The following is a 16,763-nucleotide window of genomic DNA, read 5'->3' as shown; positions in this document are numbered from 1 at the left end:
TAGCTTGTGTATGTAGAATTTACATATAATAAATCAGAATACTCTGTAACACACATGTTTCTGTTTAAAGTAATGTACAGCTTTGAATTTAGAAGATCAGACAAGATTTAGAAGTTGATCAACAACATACAAATAATATTCAGCAGAAGACTGAGAATAATTTTTGTATTAAGAGATAGTCTGATAGAATATTTGATAAAAGTAAAAAAGAATTAAGTATAGTTCTATAACTAAAGATACCAAGATAAGATATATACATCTGATGATAAAGTAATATTATTATCAAGAAATCTATAAATAATACACTTTTGTAAGAAGTTAAATCTAACTTTATTTTCAATCTGAGACAGAACAGTACAAACTAGAGTTAACAAACAAGAGAACTTAAATAAACTATTTTTAATAGATTTTGCTTTAAACACAAGATTTATAATCTTGACTTCATAATATAAAGTAGAACAGTAATTCTTCAAGAATAGAAGTAATCTGGCAATAATAATATTTGATGGCTTCAGAGTCAAGTTCATGAAATTCTTATACAAGTATGCTTATGCACTTGATGTTGTAAGAATAATATAAATTAACTGTATTGAAACTATAGTATTCTTCTTTAAAATATAAGAGCCAACAAATAATATCAATAGTGAACTTTGAAATCTATAGCTATATCAGAACAACAAGAAGCACAAACAAAGATCTACTTATATTATAACAGATACAGATTTAACATTCTAAATAATAAGCATAAGATTTCTTTTCAGTATTCTATATATATGATTTAGCTTTATCTAAACAGTTTATGAATATTGAGTATATACAGATAAAGCAGAAAAAAGTATTCTTTTTGTTATAAGAAATAAAATTTTTAGATAAAGATATTATAATGAATTGATAGCTAATAAAGATAACAATGCTTGCATTCAGACATAATAGAAGAAAAAGAAGAATAAGAGAATAAGAAAATCTTTATTTATATCTGTACTATAATATACTAAAGTTACTAGTTCCATAACTTGTTAATAAACAATATAATAATAAATAACAAATAATACAGCAATCAGACAAGCAAATAAATAAAGAAACAAGTACATGATAAAATACTGAACTTTTATAATAAAAATAATTACTATTCTATAACAAAGAATATCTACTGCAACCAGCAGCAATACATATGCAGAATATCTATATAAACAAGCAGTAGAAATGCAGAAGCTTGTATATTCAAGAATTTATAATACTTTATTAATGACAGAGAAATTATAATAATAATATATAAAAAATCACTTCAGTGATTCTATATCTTAAAGTTCAAGATCTTTGAGAGGGGAATAGTGTTATGAATGCAGATCTAGATTAATAAAGCATCAGACAATATCAGATATTCAGAAGCACTTATGTAACCCCAACTCTGAACATATAAGAATTATATAATTTGCATGAATTGTGGGAACCCCAGCATTCAGTCTTCTAGTTAGAGAATCTCTACATTTTATGCATGACTCCCTTCTATTAGTTGCAGGCATTGAACCTACTTAGCTCTTTTGTACCCCATATTCTGGGAAAACCTACATGATTTACGGCCGGTTCTCCTAACACATATGCAGAAGCTATAGAAATGTCAGAATTTGCCTGTGAACCCTCTTATGCAGATAAAAATTTGCCTGTGATCTCTTATATAGATAAGAACTTGCTGTGAACCCCTTACATAAACAAACAACACCTGCAAGAGTTAAGAGCCTTAGCTTATAAGCTGTTGAAAGCTGCATATATTCTTATGAGATATTAAGTTATGTGCTTGTAAGTATACATAAAAGACTGCTACTGCACAAATCTGAGGCTAGGGGTTCGCGGGCGAATCTTTACATTTTCACATGTTGAAATGGCTAATTAGAAAATTGATATTTTGATTTTGGGGAGCCACTTGGTGTGAGCCGCTCAGGGGTGGATTACATTACATTAGTTGGATTATGTAACAATTACAAAGACACTAGTTAACTATAAAAGGTTGGGGTGCCGCAAAGATCCTTTCTCTATGCCATCCCAGCGACTTGTTTCAACCTTTTGTTTCCCTTTTTTCTATCTTCCTTTTATGGAGTCCGTGCTATTTATTCCAAAACAAGAATCTGAAAAATGGCGAAGCGCCCTCTTCAAACCGAGGCAAATGTGGAACGTTTACCCAGCGAGCTGAAGAGGAGGAAAAAGAAGAACTCCCTGAAAGTCACTCCAGGTACTGTGATCGGTCAGAATAGCAAGAGCCGTCGTAACATACCTGATGGGAACGACAAGCGAGCTTCCGATAGTCGGTATCTTCCAACTCCAGAACTCAGCGCTCTCCCACAGTCAACAATCGATGAGTACCTTAGTTCCAACTCCATCCACATCGCTGATCCATCTACCGATCCCTCACTGCGACCGATAACTTCCTTCTCCTTCCTTCCTGAGTCTTCAAATGATCTGTACCTTCCGCTCGAAAAGTTTTCATCACCCACTCCCATTCAGGCTGTGTCCTGGCCATTGGCCTTCGCCGGTCGGGATTTGATTGGAGTAGCAGAAACTGGAAGCGGGAAAACTCTTGCGTTTGGTTTGCCATGCTTGCGGAGAGTTCTAGAGTTGAATAATTCTGAGACATCCTGTAAACCATGTGCTCTCATAATCACACCGACCAGGGAGCTTGCAGTGCAAATATACGATCAACTTCTGAGGTTTAGTTCCGTCGTAGACGTGGGCATTGCATGTATATACGGAGGCTCCCCGAAAGACCACCAACGTCGAGAAATAAGGAATGCATCTGTTGTGATTGCAACCCCGGGAAGGCTGAAAGATTTCCAAGCAGACCAAACGATCAATTTATCAGGGGTTAAATACCTAGTGTTGGACGAGGCGGACAGGATGCTAGATAAAGGTTTCGAACAGGACATACAGGACATTGTTAAGGGAATACCTTCCACGCAGAAACGACAAACCATTATGTTTACCGCAACCTGGCCTATAGGCGTGAGAAATCTTGCTGCGTCGTTCACCAAAAACCCTGTGACTGTCACAATTGGAGACTCATCGGATATTCGAGCAAATAAACGCATCAAACAGATAGTGGAAGTTTTGCAGCCTTACGAAAAAGATAGCCGACTCCTAGAACTGCTGCGAAGATACCAGGATGGTGCGAAGAATAATCATAGAATTCTGGTGTTTTGTCTATATAAGAAAGAAGCTATGCGAGTCGAGCGGTTCATTGGCTCCAAAGGATTCAAAGTTGCTGGCATCCACGGAGATATGAGCCAAACTGAACGCTTCAGAAGTCTGGAGGCGTTCAAATCCGGTTCCATCTCACTCCTAGTTGCAACTGATGTGGCAGCCCGCGGGCTAGATATTCCCGCTGTCAAGCTTGTGCTCAACGTAACATTTCCCTTGACAATCGAAGACTACGTGCACCGCATCGGAAGGTATGTACAAACGTCATTTCTCGGTCTCTACATAACATTAAAAAAGAATTTAGGACGGGCCGTGCAGGTGCTGAAGGGCTTGCTATTACCCTCTTTACCGAACGGGACAAGGCGTTATCTGGCCCGTAAGTCATAGGCTGTCACCAAACCGCTCTGGATGTTTCTCAGCTAACTTATGCACGCAAAGGTTAATAAATGTTCTTCGAGCGGCTGACCAGGATGTGCCTGAGAGCCTTCTGAAATTCGGGGCGACCGTGAAGAAAAAACAGCACGAATCTTATGGGGCATTTTTCCGCGAAATGGATACAACAAAGGTAGCATCGAGGATCAAATTTGAGGACTAACAGATAAATTTGGACCCGACAAAGCTTATGAGGTATTGCTGGTTGAGTTTCAGGAATTATTGGTTCGACAGCGGATGATTTGCCCCTTCAGAAAATTTCTTTCTAGATATAGACTACTGCAGTATTAGTGTATGGATAAGAAGTACGAGGTTATAGGACATACATTGTAATTGTAACGATTGCTCCGGCAAAGAATGCGCCAGCCACGTTTGTTTTGGTTGAGATAGGAGTATGCAAGGCGAGCGTACAGCTCCAAGTCACAATGCCAACGGCACACGTTTCCCGCCTTGGTAGCACGTCACGGAGTCTTAGCTCTTGCTTATGCTTGCCGAAGTATTTTTGGATGAAACGGAAACTCCACAAAATGCGTAAGGCCATGTTGAAAATGTTTGCCCACACCAAACCTCGGACGCCCAAATCAGCAACTTTGAGAAGAAAATATGCTGCAAATGCAAATGCCAGGGAGCATGCTCCCATCCAACTTGCTTGGGCTCGAAGTTCCGAATTACTGGCGGCAGAAGATACGAAGGCTTCTGTAATGCCGTTAAAAGCAAGGAACGGAATATAGTAACAATACGCCAGGAGCGGTTCCTGGATGTTTAATAACGCCCACCGCGAGTTTAAGATGACTCTCAAAGCCACGGGAAGGAGAAGAGGCCCGAGTGCCCAGGACACTATAGTTAGGAGGAAGTATGCATGAAGCATATCCTGAAGATGCGACCTAGCAAAAGTAACGGAAACAGGTTTTGCTATCCGTGGCTTTCGGCTCGGAAGCCACCGTCCAAAAGCAGTGCGACTACTCTCTTCGATGGGTTGGAAGACCAGTCTAGCTACGAGACCACCGTAATTCGAGGCCAGTGCATACAGACCTTGATCTTCCAAGGTCGAGAGAGCTGTGAGTATCATTGTGTCACCCTGTGTAAGGAGATGTTTCACGACTGACTGGAAAAATATGCTGGCGCTCCGATATAATAGAGGTAACGATATGAAACCTGAGAGATACTGCCTTTATAAAGGTCAGCGGATGTTATGATGACACGGCAATTACTGCATGGAGTCACTCACTCCTTTGACAAACAAGCTGGCAGCAATGAGAATCCACCCTTGCCAGTAAGACGTTTGGCGACAATAAAGTATCCACAGAAGATAAAAAGGCCGTAAGCAACTTGACCAATAGCATATGGCAAAGGTCCTCGGTCCAACCCCATTCTACGCACCCAAAACGCAGTGCCACAGCTGAACAAACCTTTTGCAAGAGCAGAAACTGTTTCAATTGCTGCTCTTGACTGATAAAGCATATTGTGCTGTACCACAGCAAAACAAGGTTCAGCAAAAAGCTCAAGGACAGTAGCAATCCCCACCAATGCCAGACTTTTATTGAAGTAAGGGGCGTTTAAGATGTTCACAGATGCAACTCGCATGTACAAGAACCCAAATATGTATAGCATTAAACAGCCAAAGATGGCCGCCAGATAAGACATATTCACAAGAGCTTGAGAGGCTGAGTTCGGGGGACTGTCCTTCCAGAGTTCATCTTGGATTATTTTTCCAGGGTTGCCAGAACGTTCTTTTTTTTTGGCTTCTTGAAGGTGTTGAGGTTCTGTTTGAGCTGCAACCCTGATGCTTTCACGAGAGAAATGGAGGACAGTGATAGAATATAGTTCTAGTTGCATGGCAATTCCTAGTGCTTCGGGGGAGACATGTAGCAAAAGAATTTGATTTGCAGAAAAGGTTATTGCACGAGAGAAAATCTGAATGCTGATGAGATACATGGCTCCACCAGTTGCTGGTTTCGCCATGTGGTCACTGATATCACACTCGTCGGCCATGGTGGATAGGATAGCTTTTCTGACTTGATGATTATGCTTTCCATGAAAATGAATGGTGGTCATCCAACTTACTAACCAGGCGGTGAAGAGCTTGGCCAATAGGCAATTGGTAACTGAGCAGAGTACATATTTAACCCGCCATGCAAATAAAGTTTTGGCAGAAAATAAGTGCCAACTCATCAACATATCAAATCAATTTTCAGGCGTCGCGTCATGCTCTCTGGGTAAACGCGTCGGGTTAGACAGCTTCTTGTTACAATCTGCTCCCATTTCTCCTCCCAGAACATCCAGACCTCCTGACTCACTCGACTTGTATGTGGATGCTATAATATTGCAATTGAAGCATGGCAAATAATATCACAGTTGGAGCACTGAGGTTAGAGACCCCAACATGTCAGGAATACCTAGACTTACCTAAATTCTTTTCAGTGCCATTTTTGATGATACGAAGGAAAAAGTGGCCAAACCTATTGTGCAATGTCTCCATGTGAAGCTTTTATCTTCACCGTCTGGGGGCCCTGATAGGTACCGAGCTGTCTTCAGTGATATATCAAATTTTGTACAGACAATGCTCGCAAGTTGTAAGTGTTGTTATAGCGTGTGAATTAAACAAGTGCCACTAACATTTTATTAAGCACTGAATAATCTTGTGAACAATGGAGCATTGCGGCGGGGATGTTTCGTGCAGTTAAAGTCTTTCCAGGCAAATTTTGTGAAGGGCAAACGGTTGGTCCTTTCACATACCTTCGGAGCCTTTGGGTTTAGGGTTACGTTCAACTAATAATGACAGGATCCTTATCGTTTTAGACCTTGATGTATTAGAGGACCTAGGTGAATGCGAAAGGATTGGAGACCCAAAGCCTTTGGAGACAAAGGTAGCCGAAGTTGAGAAGCCGACGCCCACAGCCATTTCCAGTGATGGATTCTATGGTGTGGTGTCAGAACATTCAGCCGCACAACCACAACGCCACCAGCGAGCAAGTGTTCCAACAATGGCACCCACTCACGCGAATATTTATCCAATTGAGGCACTGTCACCTTACTCTCATAAGTGGACTATCAAGGCGCGGTGTACTAACAAATCAGCCATCAAAAAGTGGTACAATAGAAACGGAGAAGGAAGATTATTCAGTGTTAACCTGTTGGATGATAGCGGAGAAATCCGAGCTACAGCCTTTAAAGAACAATGTGACTTGCTTTACCCGCTCTTTGAGGAGGGTAGTGTGTACTATATATCGAGTCCTTGTCGTGTTCAAATGGCCAAAAGGGAATTTAGCAATGTGAACAACGATTATGAACTTACTTTTGAAAGGGACACTGTTATTGAGAAGGTAAGCCTTGATTGGTCTTCGACATCGGTTGCCCCTTAGAAACTAATTGATTTCCATAGGCAGAAGACCATGAGGATGTCCCTCAAATGCGCTTTAATTTTACGAGTATTGGTCACCTACACTCTGTGGAAAAGGGTACGACGATCGACGTTTTGGGCGTCTTGAAAACCGTTGAACCAGTCGCAGAAGTTCCGTCCAAATCCACGGGCAAACGATACACGAAGCGTGAGCTTATGCTAGTTGACGATACTGGGTATTCTGTTCCTCTTACCATTTGGGGGGCAATGGCGACTTCTTTTGACGTTATGCCGGATTCTGTCGTCGCATTCAAAGGTGTAAAGGTTTCCGATTTTGGGGGAAGATCTCTGAGCCTATTGAACTCGGGAACGATCACGTCGGACCCGGATATTGAAGAAGCCCATAAATTAAAGGGCTGGTATGACGCTCAGGGTAAATTCGACCAATTTGCAACTCATGCCTTGAGCGAAAATGCAGCGATTTCGACAGGTACCCGGCAGGATATTTACAAGGCAATCGTTGAAGTTAGAGACAACCAACTTGGAATGACTGAGAAACCAGACTATTTTTCTCTCAGGGCAACTGTGGTTTTCATCAAGCAAGATACCATCTGTTATCCGGCCTGTGTTCAAGAGAGATGTAATAAGAAAGTCGTTCAGGTCGATTCTGAACAATGGCTCTGCGAACATTGTGAAAAATCAAGTCTTCGGCCTGAATACCGGTACATTCTATCTGCAAATGTCTCCGACCATACAGGGCAACTTTGGCTGAATTGCTTTGATGAAGTTGGACGAGCAATCATGGGCATGCCAGCTAATGTTCTTATGGAACTTAAAGAGAGTGATGATAAAGCTGCAAGTGAGGCCATTCTTCATGCTACCTGCCAGATGTGGAATCTTAAATGCAAAGCCAAGTTGGACAACTTTCAAAATCAGCCGCGGTGAGCCACTTAACAATCAATGAGTTGATACCCGAAACTAACATTTCTATAGTGTTAGATATCAGGTCTTGGGAGCTTCACCAATCAATTTCTCGCATGAGTCTTCACGGCTTGTAAGTTTGATTGAGTCTTATGGTATTGAGAAGTCTGATGGAGAATGAGATTGGCCTGCCAATTGCTCTGTTGAGGAAAATAAGTCTGATTAAATTCCAAGTACGAAGTAGTTAAGTAACGCTTTCTACTAAAAACAGTAACATATAGCCTATCAATCTGAATTACCATTCACGGCGTCCAGGAGAAGTCTCAACAGTAGAAAGTAATAAAACAGATAATAGAAAGACAGCAGTGAGACAACATATTTCGAGGATGCGCAGTACCTTGTCAGGCTTCTTGTGTTTCCTTGGTTCTTGGGGGGCACAGATCTGTCTCGGGTGTTGCCCCAGCACACTGCTTATTATCATTGGACTCTTTGTTAGCAGCCGTAGACTGAGTAAGACTCCAATCAATGCCTCCCTCAGGCCCGTATCTCTTCTCCAACCATTGATTGGCCTTTTTAAAATGGCCACAGTTAAACTTTGGATTATAGGACGTTAGTATTCATACTTTTCGATCTGAAGTGGTGTACATAAATGGGTTTGGCTGAATGTGTGGGATAACTCGAAAATCTTTGACTTACGAAGCCATTATGTGCACTCAGCGGACTTGGGTGAACAGATTGCAGGACACAATGCTTTTCACGATTGACATTGGCAACACGATTGGCAGCGGGCCTACCCCAGGCAAGAAAAACAACACCGCGTGAGCGAACCCTAGCGACCACATCAATGGCTTTCTGAGTAAAGCGCTCCCATCCTTGTCTAGAGTGGCTGTTTGGGCTTCGAGCACGAACGGTTAAACAAGTATTGAGCATCAAAACCCCGCGGTCAGCCCAAGGAGTGAGCAATCCCCCCCCATTCGGTGGCGGCTGAAAGGAGGGATAATCTTTTTTAAGTGCAATATATATGTTCTTGAGTGAGGGAGGAGCAGGCGTTGGAGGGCGGACAGAAAAGCACAGCCCATGGGCTTGTCCATACCCATGATAGGGATCTTGTCCAATGATCACGGCTTTGACTTTGTGCAGCGGTGTATGGCGGGACCTTTGGTAGACCGTACAAGTTAGACCTTGAAAGGCAGAGGACTTGAGAAGAAGAATCATACCAAGAGTAGACATCATTAAGAGGGGGAAAAATCTCAGCCCCAGAAGCTACTTCCTTCCGCAGGAATCGTTTTAAATTCAGAAAGTCTTTGGTTAGGAGCTCCTCCTTAAGCTGAGCGAGCCAACTCTCTTCCAGCGTGTCAATCTCCAGTTTCAACAACTCCCTTTGCTCGGAAGTCAAGCTAGCGACCCATTTTTCTTTGCAGAATTTCGACGTGACAGGGCCTGAAGTGGTATTCCCAGATACAGGATCATTTGTGCTTTTTGAAGTTGGGGCGCCAAAAAAAGACGTGATTGTCCCATTTGACTTGGACTTTTTTGTGTTGACAGAGACAGTTGACAAATGGGAAGCATTTCTTTTTAGGCTATTTGAGAGTGACATAATTCAAAGAGACTTCTCATAAAATATAGAAGGAACGGCAATTGCTCAACTGGTATTATTAATAAAAGATGTATCGGTGTGACCAGGTAAGGATAAAATGTGTGCAAGGTTAAGGTATTCAAGCTCAGGTTAAGGAGTTAGAGAATCATAGAGTGACAGAGTCCGTGTTGTGACGCGTGGTGCTGCATAAGACGCGAGCAGGTTCCAGGGCGCGTGGCGGTGTTTGCATGATTTGCTTCTACAAGTGTGACTTGGTAAATCACCATTGCATGTCAAGCAGAGAGAACTCTGGACTCTGTTTAGAGAACCGACAACTATGTGCAGAGGCTAGATAAAATTTGTTCAAACTTCAACCTGTTATATCTACATGTCATGTGAGCCATTGTTCAAGCAGACAAATCGGAGGTAAACATCTGTGTTCCCTTCATTGTAACAAACTAACTCAATAGCCTTCCACATACTCTGTATTTTGATTGTGCTTGATACAGCAAAACTTTTAAGAGACCGGCCCGGAAGTCCACACAATGAAGAAGTCGCAGCAAGCCAGCCTCCCTGTGCTGATACCTCCTTCGGTGCTTAGACCGATCGTGTTTCGCATCTTTACTAGAAAGCACTCCCTTAGTGTTACGTCTGCATCGCTTGAAACCCTTGCACGTTTTGTTGGCAGTAATTGCGGTTGTGGATGGCGCGAACAAGGCCTCGCAGAACTTTTGTTGGATGAAGTTGCTAGGAACTGGAAGCATGCCGGCGGTGGACTCATTGTCGAGGAGGTCAAGGAGCCATCCCTCCATATGATATTGGAAGACCTAGGAAGCCGTATTAGCAACGGACGCATCCTGCCGTTGCCGCAGAACATACCAGAGCATCCTATGGAAAGCAACCCTAAAAATGAAGGGAAATGTCATTCTTCTACCGAAATGTCGTATCCTTTGGATGACAGATCGAAAAGCATTGATCTACAGGGTGGTGTTGGTGAAGATAATATATTTTCACCCAATGATCCGCGTCAGTGGATTCGGGTAGTCAACGCTTTTGACCAACCTCGATTACTATACAACATGGACAAACGAAATTTCGCACTATCGCCGTCATCGGCATCCGTGTTCCCATCGTCATCGAGTAGGATTGATGCATTCCGGGATAGATACAATCGTGTATATCAGCGTGTCCTCCGGAACAGCGCGTTTCGGCAACCCTCAAACGTTTCAAGACAATCACGTCAACTTGAATCGTCAACATCATCAACCAATAAGGGCAGTTACAGTCTCACCTTCGTCTCGAGTCTTCAAGGACGACCGGGTACGTCACACTTACTTCTCGGTCTACTTCACCTATCGCCTATTGGTGGTTTTTGCCTATCGGATCTTACTGGTAGCGTTGCACTAGATTTGCGTTTTGCAAAAGGTGTGCCTGAAGGTGAGACGTGGTTTGTACCAGGAATGGTGCTTCTCGTAGATGGTATCTACGAGGAGCAAACTTCTTCAGGTCCTCTGCCGAGCATTTCTGGCGGAATCGGGGGTAATATCGGCGGAAGATTTGTCGCCCTATCAGTTGCTGGTCCACCTTGTGAGCGAAGAGAATTATCGCTTGAAACAAACTCGTCTTCTGATCATTCCTCAGCACCCATTAGTGGGTTCGGTTGGACGGACTTCCTTGGTGTTGGAAGTAGGCGTGCAGAAGGCAACCGCATGAGACAGATAAAGCAGCAATGCTTTGAGACTTCTTCGCCGATATCAGCTCATGCTCGGACCCAGATAGCTCTTATGAGTGATGTTAACTTGAACAACCCAAAAACCCTACAAGGTCTCTCGAATGTTCTTCAGGTTTACAATAATCTTCCTATCGAGCGCACCCCTCTAGCATTCGTGCTAATCGGCGATTTTGCTCAGCAAGCCATCATGACTGGAAAGGAAGGCGCGTGCAGTGTTACTTATAAGGGGCTTTTCGATCGACTTGCCATTATTCTATCCAGTTGCTCTCGTTTGCTGCAAAATTCTACCTTCATATTTGTGCCAGGGGATAATGATCCTTGGGCATCCAATTTTTGTGCTGGAGCAGCACCGCCCGTGCCACGAGGACCTATTCCAGACCTTTTCACTTCTCGAGTGCGTCGAGCATTCACCGTAGCCAACGCCGAAACTCAAAGTTGCCGAGCCGCACATCCGGGGGGGGAGGCTATTTGGACCTCTAATCCTGCGAGACTGAGCATATTTGGACCAGTTCAGGAGCTAGTTATTTTTCGGGATGATATTTCAGAGAGGCTAAGACGTATGGCTCTCAACTTTCGAGATGGGTCTTGCCAGGAACCAATATCTGCAATGCCAGTAGGCCATTCTAAAAATGAACGTCATCATGACACATATACGGATGATATGGCCTCCGATTTCCGAGCCACTGCTCCGGATTTGGAGCGGTCGCGGCCAACCGAAAACAATCGCATCAAGGAAAACGTTGGAAATGTTGCAGCGCGAAAACTTGTCAAATCAATACTTGATCAAGGGCATCTCTCTCCTTTCCCAACGACTACCAGGGCTGTATTCTGGGATCATGCGTCGGCTCTATATTTATACCCGTTACCCACATGCTTAATTTTAGCTGATACGTCCACCGGTCCATTTTCAGTCACGTACGAGGGATGCCACGTTTTAAATCCGGGGAAGTTCGTAACCGACAGCGCTCCCAATAAAGTTACTTGGGCGGAATATGATATTAGCACATGCAAAAGCTGTATACGTGAAGAGCAATTCTAGCTAACTAATACAGTAGCTTGGCGAATATTGGTTTCCTATGATTTCAAGAACCAAGCACACCCCCTACTTCGCTATTCTATGTACGGAGTAATGTTGGACGAGTTCATATCTCCCGATACTACACCACCAAGAACAAAACCTTATCTGGATTCCCCTTCCGGGATAAACCATGATCCGACTTGAAACCTTCCGTATCCTCAGCAGGAAAGACTAGCTTTCCATCTTGCCATCTTTCAGATCAGAAACAATGACCACTTAAAATGGTGGGCAACATACGGATCCTACCAGATCAAACTAATGAAGTTGCAGGTTCATTGGGTTCAGAGATTCCAAGACGGATTCGATTCCCAATAACAAGAGTCCGAAACCATCAAGAGGAATGTCGTATTTAGGAAGTTTAATCCTAATCGAATAGGGAATCTATGCATGCTTATGTAGTTGTGGGATATGTGCATTGAGCCATTGAAATGACAGTACTCACAAAAATGCAGAACAATGGATACTTATTTAATGGGCAAAGCAGGGACAGCATGAGAGAATTACGACAGACTACATGTTATCATAGCAGTTACTGACCTTGATGGAAATGAGACATCATGGCCGTTAAACTGTACAAATCTCTCCCCTGTTCTATTTTATCTGAGTAATTGATTACTATGTACCTGTGCATTAATCGATTGCGATTACATCTACATCCCGAGCAGCGGCTTCTCCTTGGCGCACACTTTGAACGACCACATTCGAGTTTCCATATGCGTGCTCAAGAGTAGGTGCAGTAGTAGTCTGTATATGACCTTTCTCATTTTCATTCTTGGGAAGATATCTTCCGAATTCACAACCAGCGCTGGGGCTTGAGTCCGTAGGCTCACCACGTTGATTTGACTTCGCCATCTGACTTATATAAGACTTCATTAATTGATGAAGGTCGAAAACGAGGCGAGACACATTCGCTGAGTATGCCATGGCACCTTGATTGATTCCCCTCCATCCATCACCTTGGGAATTGTATATTTGATCCTTTAAGCGAAGCTCCAGGGAAGGGTGTTTGGATCTCTCAGGTCCCGGTGTTGAATTTTGAATAACCCAGACCACGTAGCTTTTCCGCTGGCTGGCGCTGACGTTAAAGCGATACCGGAGGAATGGATACCTTATTTGGTATAGTCTTGCGCTGCGTGCTGTATATTGGGCTTGGAAATACCATGCATTATCAATGTACTCCTCGGCACATATTCTCTCTAAAGTGACTAACAGTGGGAGTGTAATGTTGATAAGCTCTAGAACTAGGCTCATACCATCCTTATGCGAATTGAGGATGGCTGAGAGAGATTCCGTAATGCGGCGGTGGGGATTCTGATAGTTGAAATCAATGCCGATGCGAGGGTGGAGTATCGGTTTGGTGGTTGTTGCCGGAAATAACAGCTTAGATTCAAAGTGCGATCCCTGGTCATGATAACTAAATTTGATGCTTCCGCGTAGTTCTCCCTGCGTTGGATAGGAAAAGTTTATTCGTGATGGTGATAATGAGTGTGGTTGAAACCCTTGGGATTTCATTGACTCAACAACAAAAGCAATATTGTTCATTTGTTGTAGCCTTTCAAGCAAAGGAGTAATGATGGGTGTACCAACCGGGGTGCGAAATAGAATGGCAAAGCCTCTCCCCTTGGGTTGAAATGCGATGTCTCGAACCGATTTCGCATATAGTGCACCAAACATGTCAATGTCTGTCATTAAGCGCCCATAAACCATAGTTATGGCGTGGCCAGATTGCTGGTCAATCCCTTTGAACGAGATTCTAAACGTTTCATCTATAAACGACCGCCTAGGACTTCCGCCTGAAAAGATCGTACGGAACTGAGAGGGAAAATCGTCGTGCCGAAGGCGAAGATATATACTCGGAACACGGAGGCAAGGCTGTAGCAACAAGTCTTTGGGAGGTGGGAAAAAGTGAATTGCGCCGATTTCGTTTAAGAAGTCGACATTACATTGCACCATAATCATCCCAGAAAGCGCGCTGAGGAGACTGGAAAAAGACGCATTATGCAAACGTCCTAACCAGCCAGTAAACCAGCCAGTTATAACTTTGGCTCTCTGGGCTTCCAGCAGCCTCCAATGACTTTGGAGCGCAGGTGGATTTTGAGTTTGCAACTGGACAATCCACCAATTATCCCCATCCATTGCACTAGTAAACACGGCGAGCCACGATGGCTCCCAGCATTTTGCTCGAAATAAGAGCATGGAGCGAAGAGCGCTGGGTGGGAATATCCGCTTGAGACTTTCGAGGTTCACGTGTCTTAAGTTTAAAGGCATCCATCCGACGGCTTTCGCATAACGTTCGACTTCTTCCAACGCGGAAACGCAGCGCAGCCTCGATACTCGCTCAACGATATCCTCGACGGACCCTCTGTCAACAATTATCTCTGTATCGTATCGAGTTATTGGTGACGGAGTGACTCGCAATACCGTATCACCAGACACGGCTTCCACCATTATATCCAAGTGGCTCGTTTGGGTCATCTGCAGCTCAAGATAGCAATCTCCAGGCTCCTTTGAGGAAGCGCTCATGCCGATATAAAGTCCCCCTAGACAATACAAGCGGTTTTGGCGGAGAGCCTCAAAGGCGGTTCGTAAAATGTGCGTAATGTGCAATGAAATAGCGCTGAAAAGAATTGACTTGGCACTTAGAAACGTTAAATTGAAATCTATATCTGTGGCGCTGACTTCCTCATTATCACGAAACCAACGTAACTGTAAGAAAGACGTGGTAGTTCCCGTACTCTGTGGAGATCCTTTGAGGCCACTGTGGACTCCTATCTCAATCCAACTTTTTCCTCCTGGCTTCTTGCTCCAGTATTGCAAAACCAGAGTGCGATGGAACAATTCAACACGCAAGTGCTCCGACCAGTACGTGCGGGCGAGGTCAATAGCCTGTTTGAAAAGGATAGTTATTTTATGTGTTAAAATAAGGTTATGCAGCAAGTTGAAGCACCCAACGAGGCCAGCGTTCATAAGGGTGGAGTTGACTTGATGGTCCACGATACTTCGTAACCTCCCTTTTGGCAACGAGGAAGGGAAGAACAGAAATTTCATATCGACTAAGAAAAATTGCGCCGATGGTGACGCAGACGCAACTGAAAGATCAATTTCAAACTCGTTAGGGACAATGAAAGTGACCCTTCCATCATGAACAAAGTAATTCTGGAGGGAATCGGGGACATGATCGTGTAGTGCCAGTCGCATGTCGATGAGCTTGTTGATACCCCGGAGTAATCTAAGCACTTGGCTTGGTGCTAATGGCCGCGGGGAGAGAAATTCGAGCTACAGATAAAACGTTAGCCTCTAGCTAAGAACTCCCGAGATGTAGGTGGGAAAGGACTCCTAACCCCGTGCAACGCGTCGATTTTTCCAGCCGAGAGAACATGTGAAGCGGTTTTTAAATCCGGGTTGGCTAATTGGGCGACGATAAGATTTTGCTTCATATTTCCGATATGGAATAGAGCACCCTCATAAAATCCAGAGCGCATGCGAATAAAAGCTTGGATATCAATAAGCCTGCTCACTTCGTTGGCGTGTCGACTCCACTGTGAAAGAACTAGCAACTTGATGAATTCTGCTCGTCTTGAATGAGTAAATTCAAGAATCCGGAGTTTCTTAAGAGAGTTTTCAGTCGCTTGATCACCTCGGAACTTCTCGCTCATTCCATTTTTGGTTGCTGACAACTGGGAGGATATGCCGGTCTGATATGCCTGGGTGCTACCCATCTCGTTCAAGAGCTCATTCAAGTCGTTCCACGACTGCTGAACAACTCTACTAATGAGATTATTGAAGGGGAAAAAGCCAAGGGTGATATGTGAAAGCTCGGGAGGTAGTTCGTGCAGACACCCGATGTGGCTATCGTGTAGCCCATCAACTGGAGAGTGGGATTTCTTCCCGATTCCATTGGGATAAATACCCCCATTGGCCTGTTGTGAGGCGGAGGCTGGGTCATAGTGTATATCAGCGACTGTTGCCCTCGACGCCATTGCGCTGGGGCCGTCCATGGCAAGGCCTGGCATTTCTTGGTCTGTCGAACTTTGCAAATCCTGGGCTCGAAACACTCGAGAAGAGAGGTTTAATATCTTTGCCCATACACCATAACAAGAAGGAAATCGATAGATTCTCAGGAAAGGTTTCTTGGCTATATAAATAATTAAGGCATCAATTCCCTCGCTCGCTTTTTGATAGAAGATGGGAGGTCAAAGAATCGACATAAAATTAGTGGCGTAACTAATAGTCTTCGTACTGAGTACGGGGTACTGGATACAGGCTTCGTACTCCGTACAGAGAGCTATCCGTAGCAGTGGGAACCCGCTAGTTAGTTAGTTAAACTAGTTAACTTAAGAGTTAGTTACTGATTATCTAATTCTGAAATGTTAACTAACTTAGTTAAGTTAGCCCAGTGACCACCTTTTTGCATGCCTTCCCTTCCATGACGACCATTGTCAGACTCTCTTCCCCAACTAATAGCTACATATTTAAACACTATTTCTACTTTCTA

The 16,763-nt window shown here is 43.6% G+C and overlaps 6 protein-coding genes across 7 annotated transcripts; 3 read left to right on the top strand and 3 right to left on the bottom strand.

The window, feature by feature from the left end:
- The first annotated feature begins 2,067 nt into the window (after positions 1-2,067).
- Positions 2,068-3,938, top strand: DBP3_1 (RNA-dependent ATPase). Of its 2 annotated transcripts, XM_003068113.2 has the most exons (3): positions 2,068-3,440; positions 3,494-3,565; positions 3,628-3,938. In XM_003068113.2, the coding sequence occupies exons 1-3, from the start codon at positions 2,131-2,133 to the stop codon at positions 3,782-3,784; spliced, it is 1,539 nt and encodes a 512-aa protein (XP_003068159.2). In that variant the 5' UTR covers positions 2,068-2,130; the 3' UTR covers positions 3,785-3,938. The 2 variants fall into 2 exon arrangements, with proteins under 2 accessions (XP_003068159.2, XP_065980303.1); XM_066124224.1 differs by having other exon boundaries at positions 2,068-3,565.
- RFT1 (Oligosaccharide translocation protein rft1) lies at positions 3,841-5,390 on the bottom strand (the record flags this gene model as incomplete). The annotated part of the gene is made up of 3 exons (XM_003068114.2): positions 4,850-5,390; positions 3,948-4,790; positions 3,841-3,886 (listed from the first exon to the last, which is right to left on the bottom strand). The coding sequence occupies exons 1-3, from the start codon at positions 5,263-5,265 to the stop codon at positions 3,841-3,843; spliced, it is 1,305 nt and encodes a 434-aa protein (XP_003068160.2). The 5' UTR covers positions 5,266-5,390.
- Positions 5,391-5,957: 567 nt separating this feature from the next.
- On the top strand, positions 5,958-8,250 carry RFA1 (Replication factor A protein 1; the record flags this gene model as incomplete). The annotated part of the gene is made up of 6 exons (XM_066124223.1): positions 5,958-5,989; positions 6,043-6,194; positions 6,249-6,339; positions 6,404-6,944; positions 7,004-7,902; positions 7,955-8,250. The coding sequence occupies 6 exons, from the start codon at positions 5,958-5,960 to the stop codon at positions 8,061-8,063; spliced, it is 1,824 nt and encodes a 607-aa protein (XP_065980302.1). The 3' UTR covers positions 8,064-8,250.
- Positions 8,228-9,594, bottom strand: UNG1 (uracil DNA glycosylase). The gene is made up of 3 exons (XM_003068116.2): positions 9,100-9,594; positions 8,579-9,038; positions 8,228-8,475 (listed from the first exon to the last, which is right to left on the bottom strand). The coding sequence occupies exons 1-3, from the start codon at positions 9,477-9,479 to the stop codon at positions 8,284-8,286; spliced, it is 1,032 nt and encodes a 343-aa protein (XP_003068162.1). The 5' UTR covers positions 9,480-9,594; the 3' UTR covers positions 8,228-8,283.
- Positions 9,595-10,003: 409 nt separating this feature from the next.
- DPB2 (DNA-directed DNA polymerase epsilon, subunit B) lies at positions 10,004-12,229 on the top strand (the record flags this gene model as incomplete). The annotated part of the gene is made up of 1 exon (XM_003068117.2): positions 10,004-12,229. One exon carries the CDS (start codon positions 10,004-10,006, stop codon positions 12,227-12,229), a length of 2,226 nt encoding a protein of 741 aa, XP_003068163.2.
- A 669-nt stretch (positions 12,230-12,898) lies between these two features.
- On the bottom strand, positions 12,899-16,440 carry RGR1 (mediator complex subunit; the record flags this gene model as incomplete). The annotated part of the gene is made up of 2 exons (XM_003068118.2): positions 15,610-16,440; positions 12,899-15,544 (listed from the first exon to the last, which is right to left on the bottom strand). The coding sequence occupies exons 1-2, from the start codon at positions 16,279-16,281 to the stop codon at positions 12,899-12,901; spliced, it is 3,318 nt and encodes a 1,105-aa protein (XP_003068164.2). The 5' UTR covers positions 16,282-16,440.
- Positions 16,441-16,763: the final 323 nt, after the last annotated feature.

This window comes from Coccidioides posadasii, chromosome 2 (assembly GCF_018416015.2).
Source record: "Coccidioides posadasii str. Silveira chromosome 2, complete sequence".
NCBI classification, from domain to species: Eukaryota; Fungi; Ascomycota; class Eurotiomycetes; order Onygenales; family Onygenaceae; genus Coccidioides; species Coccidioides posadasii.
This window is presented reverse-complemented; position numbering and strand designations above follow the sequence as displayed.

Coding starts and splice junctions, on each gene's coding strand:
- DBP3_1 (XM_003068113.2), top strand. CDS start 2,131: ATGGCGAAGCGCCCTCTTCAAACCGAGGCAAATGTGGAACGTTTACCC. Junction 3,441..3,493: donor TACGTGCACCGCATCGGAAG/GTATGTACAAAC, acceptor AAAAGAATTTAG/GACGGGCCGTGCAGGTGCTG. Junction 3,566..3,627: donor GACAAGGCGTTATCTGGCCC/GTAAGTCATAGG, acceptor ATGCACGCAAAG/GTTAATAAATGTTCTTCGAG.
- UNG1 (XM_003068116.2), bottom strand. CDS start 9,479: ATGTCACTCTCAAATAGCCTAAAAAGAAATGCTTCCCATTTGTCAACT. Junction 9,039..9,099: donor CTTAATGATGTCTACTCTTG/GTATGATTCTTC, acceptor GGTCTACCAAAG/GTCCCGCCATACACCGCTGC. Junction 8,476..8,578: donor TGAGTGCACATAATGGCTTC/GTAAGTCAAAGA, acceptor TATAATCCAAAG/TTTAACTGTGGCCATTTTAA.